This window comes from Nicotiana tabacum, chromosome 14, assembly GCF_000715075.1.
Source record: "Nicotiana tabacum cultivar K326 chromosome 14, ASM71507v2, whole genome shotgun sequence".
In the NCBI taxonomy this organism is placed as follows: domain Eukaryota; kingdom Viridiplantae; phylum Streptophyta; class Magnoliopsida; order Solanales; family Solanaceae; genus Nicotiana; species Nicotiana tabacum.
Window position 1 is genome coordinate 79,099,530 of NC_134093.1, and position 13,132 is coordinate 79,112,661.

General features: G+C 34.3%; 1 protein-coding gene across 6 annotated transcripts; it reads left to right on the forward strand.

The window, feature by feature from the left end:
- Nucleotides 1-267: 267 nt before the first annotated feature.
- LOC107803086 (translation factor GUF1 homolog, mitochondrial) lies at nt 268-8,634 on the forward strand. 6 transcript variants are annotated; one of them, XM_075229691.1, is made up of 12 exons: nt 280-750; nt 2,749-3,478; nt 3,938-4,094; nt 4,205-4,259; nt 5,352-5,419; nt 5,524-5,628; nt 5,764-5,835; nt 6,175-6,288; nt 6,524-6,664; nt 6,741-6,800; nt 7,549-7,753; nt 8,011-8,634. In XM_075229691.1, exons 1-11 carry the CDS (start codon nt 448-450, stop codon nt 7,712-7,714), a joined length of 1,971 nt encoding a protein of 656 aa, XP_075085792.1. In that variant the 5' UTR covers nt 280-447; the 3' UTR covers nt 7,715-7,753; nt 8,011-8,634. The 6 variants fall into 6 exon arrangements, with proteins under 6 accessions (XP_075085793.1, XP_075085792.1, XP_075085794.1 ...); XM_075229693.1 differs by having other exon boundaries at nt 8,016-8,634; XM_075229694.1 differs by lacking the exon at nt 8,011-8,634 and adding an exon at nt 7,879-7,951.
- Nucleotides 8,635-13,132: the final 4,498 nt, after the last annotated feature.

Sequence of the window (13,132 nt, forward strand, 5' to 3'; positions counted from 1 at the left end):
TATTTCATGTTAAAAATAATTTTGTCTTTAATTGAGCCCTTAAATTATCCATCACTATTTAATTTAATTATAATCAATATATCTCGATAAATATCAAATTTTCTTAAATAATAATTAATTTGATAGCGTTATGTTAGAATTTAGTCCACGGAATATATCTTTGGTAGAGTATCTTTCATATTTAAGTAAACAACCGAAAACCTAAAAATCGACAAAAAAGATATAATTGAACCGATAAAAAAAACTAACTTAATAGGTTTGCGAAAACCAAACCAAACTGAATCAAGTATAATCAATAACAACCGCAGGCAGTAGCAAATTAGGGTCCTGCACACGCCGCATTTTGACATTTTATTCATCTCTATCGAACATTCCAACAATCAAAACCCAAAGCCCTATAATGTAAAAACCTCACCTTTCTAATTCTCCAAACACAATCTTGGGACAATGAGTACTTTCAAGAGAGCTTCAAGAGCTCTCAGATCCAACTTCTCTTTATTTTCTACTCCTCGACCCTATTTATCTCATTTTTCCTTTAATCAAAATGCATCATTTTGCTCTCGTCCTCGCCAAAACAGTAAAGAAGGATCAACTATAGATTTGAATAAGTACCCTTCTGATAATATTCGGAATTTTTCTATTATTGCCCATGTTGATCATGGAAAATCCACGTTGGCTGATAGGCTTTTGGAACTTACTGGAACCATTAGAAAAGGTCATGGTCAGCCTCAATACTTAGATAAATTGCAGGTAACTTCCCTTCATTCTTTATATTTCATACTTGAAAAACTTTATCTTTGTAGCCTCAGGTGAAGGATTCTGATGTTGTGTTTGTTTAACAGTGAGAAAAACTTAAATGTTAACTCCTTTCATTTCAATTTACGTAAACATATTTGACTGGACACGGAGTTTTAAGAAAGAAATATGACTTTTGAAACTCGTGGTCTTAATTTTGTTATAACATTTGTGTGGTTATAAAAGTTTTTTGAGTAAAATGTGAAGTTCAAGTTAAATTGTTTCCAAATTAAGAAAGACTAAAAATGAAAGAGTCACATAAAATGGGACAGACATAATTCTTTGCGAAAATTTTATCTTTTTAGCTCAAGGTCAAGGCATCTAGAGGTTATTTAATGAAGTGTATGACCGTCTCTTCTAAAAGCTTAAGCTGTTAGAGAGGACTTTTAGTTACTTAATTATCTTTTCAACTCACCCTCGCATATGCCCCTAAATTTTTGTTCATGACCAAGCAAGTGGAAATTCTTTTTCATAATAGGTAGTGGTGAGGTAGACCAAAAAATTACATGGAAGGAAGTTGTCTCGGAAATCTGTAATTTCTTGAAAAACAATGCAGACTTAGCTAACAACGCGCAATGGAAGGAAGATCGATTTAGGTGATATGTACTAGTTTGGATTAGGTTGTAGCCTTGTTGGTATGTTAATTTTGAACCTATTGCTTTTCTAGGAGACAGGAGTATTTTGACGTTATCATAGATTTATATGCAAAAAATAAATATATAGAATTTTTAATATTATATTACTATTATTATTTATATATTTAATTTATTTTTACTTTTATTTATTTGGTATGATGATAACATGAGTTGAGCTTAAATGGGGAAACATGGTTAGTGGGGATTCATATAGTCGACCCAACTTGTTTGGGATCGAGATGTAGTTGTTATCGTAGTGGTGAGACTTGAACCCAGGACCTCTAACTCTTTGCTCTAAAAGATTAAGCTATTAGAGAGAACACACTTTTATTTACTTAATTATGTCTTCAATGTTATATTTGTTTAATAGTGAGAACAAATTAACCTTAACTTTATCAAGATTTTGGGGTTGAATGAAATTTTCTAAACTTTTGGTTGGCTGTAATATTCTAATTGTATTTATAAACTTTCAATTTTCCCGACAATAATGTAATTATCTCTTAATCAGACAGCTATTAGCAACAATCATGGTAACTATTTCAAGGTTTAAAGCTGCAATTTCTTATCATTTTTCTGGGTCTGGTAGCCTTTATCTGTAGCTTTTTTACTAGTGTGATGATTTCCTGGCTCGAGATTTGGGAAATTGTGAGTTAGCTGTCGTAATGCATTTGCAATTGCTTATTAGTTTTACGTGAAAGTGAAACTTTTACATACATTTTGTGTTTGAAATAAAGGTAGTCCTATTTTGGTATGAGGTTCATGAAAATTCCATGCCCTTAGGTGTTTGATATTGTAGTGTTGTGGAATGTATGTCTTTTATCCTCCGTATGTGAGAGAGGGTGGGGATGTGGGCAGGTAGGGGTACAAAGAAGAAGATAAGTTTGAGCAAGAGGCTATGTACTGCATGGATATGCATATTTTGCTATAATCTGAGGTTATAAAATTTTGGGTCATATTTTTGTGTGCGAGATATAGAGGTGAAGTGTGACACAATAGTTGTAATCATGTTGCTTCTATTGGTTTGTAGTGCACTTTTTATTTTTAGACTGGTTTACAATGAGAGATGGACCAGTTAAAACTCCATCCTCCAGATATTCGTTAAGTGATCGTCTTTTGCTTTTGTTACACTTGCAAATGTTTTCCCAGCTGCTTAGATATTGAAATGCGGAGGTCAACTTCTCCATCCAAGATTCTAGAAAAAAGGAGACAATTTGTCATTATTAGAGCATTAATTACTTGTGCTCTTTATTCATATGTACTCAATTATATCTCTGTACTGTATGATATATTTATGTGAAAAATCTGTAATTTGTCTTAGGTAGAGAGGGAACGGGGAATAACCGTTAAAGCTCAAACAGCAACTATGTTCCATCGTCACAAGTTCCTTGGCAGTGACACAGATTTTTTATTAAACCTGATTGATACACCTGGTCATGTGGATTTCAGCTATGAAGTTTCCAGATCTTTGGCAGCTTGTCAAGGTGCCCTTTTGGTTGTAGATGCAGCCCAAGGTGTGCAGGCACAGACTGTTGCTAATTTTTACCTCGCGTTTGAATCTAACCTGGCCATAATTCCTGTCATAAACAAAATTGATCAGCCCACTGCTGATCCAGATAGGGTAAAAGCACAGCTCAAATCCATGTTTGACCTTGATCCCAGCGATGCACTATTCACATCTGCAAAAACTGGTCAAGGTCTAGAGCAGGTTCTACCTGCTGTGATAGAGCGAATTCCTCCACCTCCTGGTAAAAGCACTTCACCTTTGCGAATGCTTTTGCTGGATTCATATTATGATGAGTACAAAGGAGTTATCTGCCATGTGGCTGTTGTTGATGGTGCTCTGCACAAGGGTGACAAGATTTCCTCTGCTGCCACTGGCCAAAGTTATGAAGTTTCTGATGTTGGGATTTTGCACCCGGAACTTGTACCGACAGGAATCCTTTTAACAGGTCAAGTTGGATTCATGGTCAACGGCATGCGTTCAACAAAAGAGGCCCGTATTGGAGATACTCTCCATCATACACGAACAGTTATACAGCCCCTTCCAGGTATCTTTGCTGCATCTTGCCATAGATTTTTAGAAGCGAATTGGAACAGTTAAAAAGATCAGCAACTTGCTATTTTTTGGGCTGCGGAGAACACTTCTTTCATAATCGAGATGTCTAAACCATTTTATGATGTCTCTGGGAACTCCTTTGACGTTTCATCCACCCACCTCTCCCTGCATGCCCAAGAAAAATTGAGAAAAAGAAGCTTGTGGTGGATATTTCAAACAGGCCAGAGTAATGGTTGTGTTCTACAAACAAAAGCAAAAGATTGCATTATTTAAAGCTTGTGATTGAGAATGCATCCTACCAACAATTTTAGCTTCATACTATAACAGGTTTAGCTTTGCACATTGTCATCGTGGCCTGAATAAAATATCACTGTGAGACTTGGTGTGTGTTTCTCCATACTTGTTAGCAGAGCTTATCTCATTGCAATATTTTCCTTGGTGATACATGAAGGTTTCAAGCCAGCAAAACATATGGTCTTTTCTGGCCTATATCCAGCTGATGGATCTGATTTTGAGGCACTTAACCATGCCATAGAGAGATTGACGTGTAATGATGCGAGTGTCTCTGTAACTAAAGAAAGTAGCACGGCTCTAGGTCTGGGTTTCAGGTAAAGATAAATCTTAAGATAGAAAATTTAACTTCGCTTTTTTTCGATTGTTAAAAATTTAACTTCACTTCTTTTTCCTAATTTGGTCCCATTTTATCCTCTGCTACCAGATGTGGTTTCTTGGGTTTACTTCACATGGATGTTTTTCATCAGCGGCTTGAACAGGCACTTCCTTTAATTTCATTTTAAATTTATTTGCCTTCAATTAAAAACTGGATTGATAAACGCTAGAAAAGGAAGATTCTCTTGTATGAGCAATTACTGATCCCGATGTTGGTCTCTCTTGTTGGAGCCTGTTTCTGCTCTCTCTCTCTCTCTCTCACACACACACACACACACACACATTCACATAGAGAGAAAAATATGAAGAAGAAAGAATCTGCCTCCTTTGGTTTGTTTTCCTGTTTTGCAACAAGTTAAGAGCTTGTTTGGCCAAGCTTTGGGGAAGCAAAAAGTACTTTCTGTCAAAAAAGTACTTTTTGAAAAACTTGAGATGTTTGACCAAAATAAAAAGTACTTTTGAGCAGCAGCAGAAGCAGTTTTTGGAGAGAAGCTACAAATTCTAGCTTCTTCCAAGAAGTAGAAAATTAATTTATTCAAGACAAGAATATCCTTACATTAAATTTTTATTTCTCAAATTATCCCTCATTGATTTAACGTTTCTATTTTCTTTTTCTCTTTTTACCATACATTTCTTCTCTTTTTTATTCTATCATATTTTTATTCTCTTTGGAATATTCTCTCTACTATAAATAAATCTCTTTTTTTATATAGTGATTTATAAAAGTAGATATTTAATTTATATTGAGTGATATATTTTGATATATTTAAATCATCATGTAAACAATAAGTAATACTAGATACCCCATATTATAGCTTTGGAATAACTATATTTTATATTGATTATTTAAATTTATTTTTATTATAATAAAATTTTAAATTTATTTTTCTCATTTAAATAATACTAATTGCAAACTGAACCTTTGCAGTCCTTTTTCGTAATTTGATATTCAAAATACTTCTTGGAATGATTGGCCAAACACAATTTGGTTGCAAAAAGCACTACTTACTGAATTGGCCAAACACAAACTGCTACTTTGCAAAAGTACTTTTTTCAAAAAGCACTTTTGATCAAAAGTACTTTTAAAAAAAAAGCCGTTTTTGGCAGCTTGGCCAAACGGGCTCTAAGAATGAACTCTATCTTGACTTCACGAGTTGCTTATTTAATGTTGTATTTAATGGTGTAATGGCTGACAGGAACATGGTGCTCATGTCATTTCCACTGTTCCTACAGTGCCATATATTTTTGAGTACTCAGATGGAAGGTATGGTTATCAACATTTTTTTTTCTCTGTACGTTGTAAACGCCTTTTATCAATCTTAAATTAATTCTGCTTCTGTTTCCTCCTTTTCTTGTGTCTGTCTTTAGCAAAGTGGAGGTTCAGAATCCTGCTGCTTTGCCTTCAAACCCCAAGAATCGACTTTCTGCCTGCTGGGAACCTACTGTAATAGCTACAATTATTATCCCTAGTGAGTAAGCTCCCATGCACTTCAATGTTATTAGATTTTTTTCCCTCAACAATATGTGTCAGCTTTCTTGATCTCCTCTTGGAGCTAGTTTGGTGTCAGGGATGTCCATTTTTCCTCACTATCATACTTCTTCTTGAAGGTATGTGGGGTCTGTTATCACTCTATGTGCTGAGCGTCGGGGAGAGCAGTTGGAGTACTCATTCATTGATAGGTGACTTTTCTTCTTATGTTGATTTGATGTTTGCTCATTGAAGATGTGCCAAGTATGTGACGCACACCATGAATTAACAATCACATCACATTTCTTTTTGTTTTTAACTTAAGTTTGTTCTTTTCTTTCATTCGATTATTTGTAAATGAAAGAACTGGGGAGTTGCAGCCTTTAATATCTTGCCCAATATTTTGTAGGAAGACACTTTATATTGCAAAGCAAAGTTGATTCAAAAGCTAATTTTATTGTTCGACCTTCATTAGGAATTTCTTTTCATCTTTTCTCGAGCTCCTATAAAGTTCTAGATTGATAGTATACAAGTTTTTCCATCTTGTGCAGCCAACGGGCTTTCATGAAGTACCGCATGCCTCTGAGGGAAATTGTTGTGGACTTCTACAATGAATTGAAAAGTATAACATCAGGATATGCATCGTTTGATTATGAGGACTCAGAGTAAGTTTTTCTCCTCTTCTTGCTTTGTTTCTCTTAGTACATACAAACACAACTTAGAAATTTCTGTATCGATCAAATATTTACTGTATTAAGGAATGAAATTTTGATTCTCTCAGGAAAAAAGTTTTCCTCAATGATATTTTCTAGTTGCAAGTGCTTCTGATAACCCATATTTGCTTCTTCCTCTTTTCCTTTTATCCTCTTTTTTGTTTTTGTTTTTTTTGTTTTTGGATAGATACCAGTCCTCAGATTTGGTGAAGCTCGATATTCTCCTAAATGGCCAACCAGTTGATGCTATGGCAACCATTGTCCACAAATCAAAAGCTCCGCGCGTTGGTCGCGAACTTGTGGAGAAGCTTAAAAAGTTTATAGACAGGTTTACTTATTTGCCCGTCATTTGTTTCTTTTGGTTTTGGTGCTACTTCTTGTTCCTCATACAGATAGTTGAACAGGCAGATGTTTGAAATCATTATACAAGCTGCTATTGGATCTAAGGTCATTGCCAGGGAGACGTAAGTTTAACTTTTCCATATCTGTCATACATTTGGCAGACTATTGAATTATCCTGTGAATTCAGTTATCACAGGTTTCAGCTATTTCTCCATAACAAGCGGTCGCCAGTGATGAAAGAATACGCCGCTTAATAGTTGTTTTTGGGCAGATTTTTGACTAGATTAGCGATTGGACTGGCAACCCACCTTATTCCCATCAACTTTTTCTTTCTTTCAGGGTCTGCGAGCATTTTTTTGATAATGCTTACTAGTAATATGAATACCCTTACGCTCTGTAGAGATATAAGGCGCCATTTTTAGGATTCCATTTCCTAGCACCGTGACCAAAATGAACTCCTGCCTCCATCTTCTTTTCCAAATTTTTGTTCCAATTTCTTGTCATTTCTCGGGACACCCCCCCCCCCCCCTTCTTTTTCAAGTAGAAATTTTTTTGAAGTGCGGGGAATCTACCTAAAGTAGCTTCTTCAAAATTTCATCATCTTTTCAAAGATAGAAAGCCGAATCACTAACAAAGGAATTTTCTTTCGGGATGGTGATACCTTTTTAAATCTCAGACTTTTAAGTGTTGGAAAAGGGAAATTGTGATTTCACACCCTTCTTCCCTTTTCCTCTTTTGTATCTTTCAGAAGGAGAAAAGTAATGGTTCAATCAATAAGCTGTAGTTTTCATCAGTATACTATGTGTGTTTTTTGAGGTTTCACATAGGTAACTTTTGTTGTAGCTGTTTGATTTACATTTCTTGTTCCAGGCTTTCTGCTATGAGAAAAAATGTTCTGGCAAAGTGTTATGGTGGTGATATTACAAGGAAGAAGAAGTTGTTGGAGAAACAGAAAGAAGGGAAGAAGAGAATGAAACGAGTGGGATCTGTCGATATACCCCAAGAAGCTTTCCATGAGTTACTCAAGGTCTCATGAATACCATCTTAAATGCCTCCGAGATTTTAGGTACAAAAGGTAAAACCAATGTTTTTTAATCCTAGTTATAATAACTGCATCTTTTCTTTTACCCCTGTGAGAGGCAAGTTGTTGATAGTTGAATTTTGACATAAAAAATAAGTTTTAGCCCGTGTGAGATGCAGATGAAAATACTATTGACGAGATATTACATCACATGATTTAGAAATCCTCTTCCAATGAAAATTGGTTAGTAACTACTGCTGCTCGGTGCCCAATTTCTGCTTGGTTAACATAATTTTCTTTTATTCCAAAAGTTTAGGTATCATCATATACAATGATGGATACCCTTGCAGCAGGTCAAATGTAAGTTCCGCTGCACGAAATACCGTTTTTTAGACGCAGTCCATGCATAGAAGACGAAGTTCGAAGGGTAAAATCCCAACTGTATGCTCAGTTTATCCTTGGAGGCACAGATGTTTGTTCTGCTCAAAGTAACCCCTTTTCATGTACCAAGGATGAGATAATTTAGCCCCCCTTGAAATACCATTTTTATAAGCAATTTGCCGAGTGTCAACTATCATAAAGAGATTTTCACGGCCTTATTTACCATACAGACTGTACAATTGGAACTCTAGCTCAGCATGAAATAACAGATCATTTTCAGGGCTCCAGGGCTTTGGTCAACTGGTAACGCATATGTAAGGTAGGCAAACGGTATGTGTTCGAACCTTGTTGCTAACAAAATCCCTGTATTTAAGTGCAAAAGAGTAGATAGAGGGGTAGATCTATTATCTTTTGAGTTTTGAATTGTGCACCACTAGTCCTTAGGAACTGCACTTTCATGAGGGAAAAGGAACCTCCAAACAGTGGGAGTCAGATGTATAATTTCTTTTATGATTGAAAAATGACTTTATTGCGAGAATCCGTTAAACCATGTACAATAGTTCACATAAAAAAATTACTTTACCAGTTTGAGTTTGGGAAAAGTCGTGCAGCCAATTTCGAGTAGTAACAAATGTTTGGACATTTTCATGATGGATGCAACTTTTGTACTTTGTCAGAACACGCCCACTAATGCTAAATGTTGATATGCTATAGTAGTAATAGGAATACTGAATACATCACGCACCATCACTGAAAGATCAGGATATTTTCTAGAATGGTCCTTCCAATACATCTCTTGAAACTTCTCAAGATCAAGTTTTGGTTCCTCTAAGTAAAGATTCAATTCTGACTTTCCATCGCTAGAGGTAGTATGCATTTTATATTTTATATATTTTAAATAAATATTTTTATTAGGCCCACGGGCTGGTCCAGCCCAGCCTCAATCAAGCCTCACGGGCTTACTCAAGTTGGGCTTAAAAGGCTCATTTTAAAATGGGCTCTAGAAATGCTAGCTCAACACTGCTAAATTACGGGGTTGGGCCAAGCCCATATTGACGACTCTAAGATTGATTCGTAGAGATTTTTGGCCTAATTCCCTATGACTTTGTATTATTGCTTTTAGTTAAATTCAATTTATAACAATATTGTAGAGCTCAATACAAACGACTAGGGGTTCACAAAGAAAACTGATAAATTGCACCAAACCGATAATCCGAGTCAAACCGGAAAAAAAAATTCGATTGTGGTTTGGTATTGGAAAAACAATCCGACCATAATTGGTTTGGTTTGGTTTTAACTAAAAAAAGTCAAACTGAAACCAAACCAACCCGATAGTACATTTATACAATTTTTAAAAATATTTTATACATATAAATATTTATTGTAATATAATTTATAAATATTTTTTAAACTTTCTCACAGTTTTATCTTTTAACGTATTATTTCAAATTTTGATTTAACATTCTTGAATGGTAAATAAATGTTATAGCCCATAAATGTAGTAAATCAAACAAAATTCAAATCAATACTAATGCTAACAAAAGAAATTCAATTCAACGCTAGGAATGACAATAGTATTGGATATCTATTTTTTAGTTTTATATTGGTTTATAATGAAAATGCATAACTTAGTTTATCTTTTTCTTTAGTGCTTAGTTATGTAATTAATAGTACTTATTAGCTACACTTATTTTAGCATGACCTATATAGTATTTTTAGATTATGTTAATTTTTATTATGGCTTATTAATTAGCAATATTTGCTTTCTGCAATTTTATTACTTTTGTTATTGAATATTTTAGTATAATGCTATGACTTATCTTATATTATTATGTTATTTTCTTGGAAAATATATTATATAGTTGTATCTTACTAGGACTAAAGAAATATTTGGAGCATAAGTTACATATTTTGTGCTATGTAGACTTTACCGGAAAAAAATTCGAAAACCTGAAAAAAATTGAAAAACCCGAGAAAAATCGAGATTGAAAAACCCGACTTAGTTGGTTTGGTTTGGTTTATAGATTTAAAAATCCGACACCATTAGTTTGGTTTGGTAATTAAAAAATTCGAACCAACCCGATATATGTACAACCCTACAAACGACATAATAATAAGTTGGCTTTTGCCTCACCAATTTAGGGGGAGAAAATAGTATCTCTATTATTCTCTGAACATAGTAGCATCAACAAAATCACATAATTAAACAAAGGGAAAAAGATTTAAGGGTGTGACATATGTGGCAAATGCCACGTTTATAACACTGTTCCTAGGACGTTGTCTTGACAGTTGTAGTTATATATCATTCAATAGAGACTGTCTCTCTAATTCAATAACACTAGTTTAATTGTCCACACTCAGTGACAGACGATTTTATATAAGTGGATTCAGTCAAAAATCACGGTAGTCAACTGTGTAAGCATACAATAATCAATTATATAAATGAGTCGTTTGGTAGGATGCATTAGAAAAAATAATGCATACATTAACTTTTGGTATTACTAACTCCTTGTTTGGTACACTTTTTTAACTTATGTATTACTAATGCAAGAATTTATACAACCTATTTAGTATTATCCTATGTATAACTAATACATAGCAAACCATGGGATTAACAATATCAAGGTTATTAATGCATGCATTAGCATCGTTAAAGACAAAATTGTCCTTAAAGTCCCTTAAAGCTAAAGAATGTGGCGGGTATTTTCGTAAACAACTAATTTTCTTAAAAATTATGCGATGCATTTCAATTTTTAATATATCACACCAAACAGTGGATAAGAAATACATAACTAATGCTTGCATTACTAACCCATGCATTACTAATACACCTTATTCATTATTATTATTATACACCCTACCAATCGACCCATTAAGTGTACTGGTAAACAGAATTTACGCACGACTCTCTTTTATTCATCATATAACCTAAAAATGATTTCATTTAATATTTTCTTAAAAAGTTGGGGGGAAAAATCAAGAAAAAAGTCTATTTACTTTTATTTTTTTTAAAAATCTTTCTATAAATTAGCAAATTCAACAAGTTAGCAATTTTAACAAAATATATTTAACCAACTTAAAAATCTTATGGTAACTCTAAGAAATTTGACCGACAAAGTTGCTACAAACAAGATACTGAAAAAAGAGAGTATATAAGCTAAACTAATTAATACAAATAATTATACAACAAGCTAAAATTTTCAGTATACAAATTAACAATTTCAACAGTGCAGTTCTCGAATTCATGACTACAGAAAAGCAATATCTGCTGGAGGGTGTAGCAAGTGAGCCACAACCTCATTGAACTAACAAATAAATAGTTTTGTCAAAATATATACTTGATAAATAAAATTACCATCAACTCAAATGCTGAGTCTCAGAAGTGAGCTTCATTGTATCAAAATCGTGTTATTGTATTTGAAATCTGAAACTAAAATATTTGCATCGAAATATCGCTAGGCATAAGGAATTATAAGCTTCAATAGATAAAATATTTGACAAAATAGCCAATGCCAAAAGGCAAATATAATCTACCAAACGACTATTATCAATGTTGAAAATCAATTACTTTATTTCTTGAGGGTGAGTATTTTCTAAAATGTCTTCTATGAGGATCTATGATTTTTACCATCTTGCTTTTCTCACCATTAAAAAATTCCATCTCTAGATCTCCAACAGGGAAGTGCCTAAAGAATGTAGTTTGAAAAACAATTTAAAAAGCTAAGTATAACATCTTTGTCACGACCCAATCTCCTCTATAGGTCGTAATGGCGTCCAACGTCGTCACTAGACAAACCAACGGTGAACTAGCCAATCATTTATTCTTTTGAATAATTTTTTTATTTATTAAGTAAATGAGAAGTGGAAAATTTAATAAAGTAAAGCGTAAATTAATAAAAGAGCAAATATGACTCAAAAGCCATAAAGTGTCTACTATCATATTCCCAAGACCCGGTGTCACAAGTGTATGAGCAACTAGTAAAATATACAAAACACCTATGCTACTGTCTGAAATAGGATAGACAGAAAATAAATACAAAAGAGAGACTACAAGTGCTGCAGAACGGGCTCAGAGAGACTATTCCTCAGGATAACGGGGTGCGCGCCTGAATGGACACCAGATGCACCTGCCTCAGATCCTGCATGATTATTGCAGAAGTATAGCGTGAGTACATAAAAAATATGTACCTAGTAAGTATCTAGTCTAACCTCGAAGAAGTAGTGACGAGGGGTCGACATCGACACTTACTATGGGCCAGCAAATAAAATACAGAAATTCTAAATAGGCATGGAATATGTGAATAATAATAATAACACAATAACAAACAATGAATAAATGATTCTTTAACCGTTAGTAAATTCCAAAGTCTCCAACTAACACTTACTAGTTCCAAATCAATTTCGGTAATTAAATAAATTACAACTTCTCAAGCCATAAAATAATATCAAGTGTAATCGGGCTTCCAGTATTATCACGTACGATTTATGCCGAGGTCGTACGACCCGATCCAAAATACTGTATGCACTGCCAATGGTTGAATGGCTCGAACCATAGATGCATCTATCATACTACCGAGGCGAACGACCCGCTCCCATGAGAGTAGAGAAGTTTACCTCGCTCGCGGAAGTGCTTGCGACGCGAGAGGACATGGATTTCTCAGAGTTATTATGTATTCCTCAATTCTTCCCCAAAATAAGAAATCTGATTTGAAAATTTGCAACTTTAAAATCCCTAGTCTCAGCTCTATTCAAGACAATTAATATGCATAATAAACACAACCGTACAATTAAAGCATTATGTGGATCTAAGACTACCCGAACATCTCATGGAATATAGTTACGCACGGACTCTCGTTACCTAGTGTGTACGTAGCTCCCCACACAAGTAATACACAACAAGATACATATAAGGGGATGAGTTCCCTCTTACAAGATTAGGCAAGAGACTTACCTCATTTTCAAGCTCACTTCCGGTCCACAAATCTGCTCTAAATCCTCAACTTGGTGCCAAACAACCCGAAACTAGTCAAATATTATATAAATTATTCAATA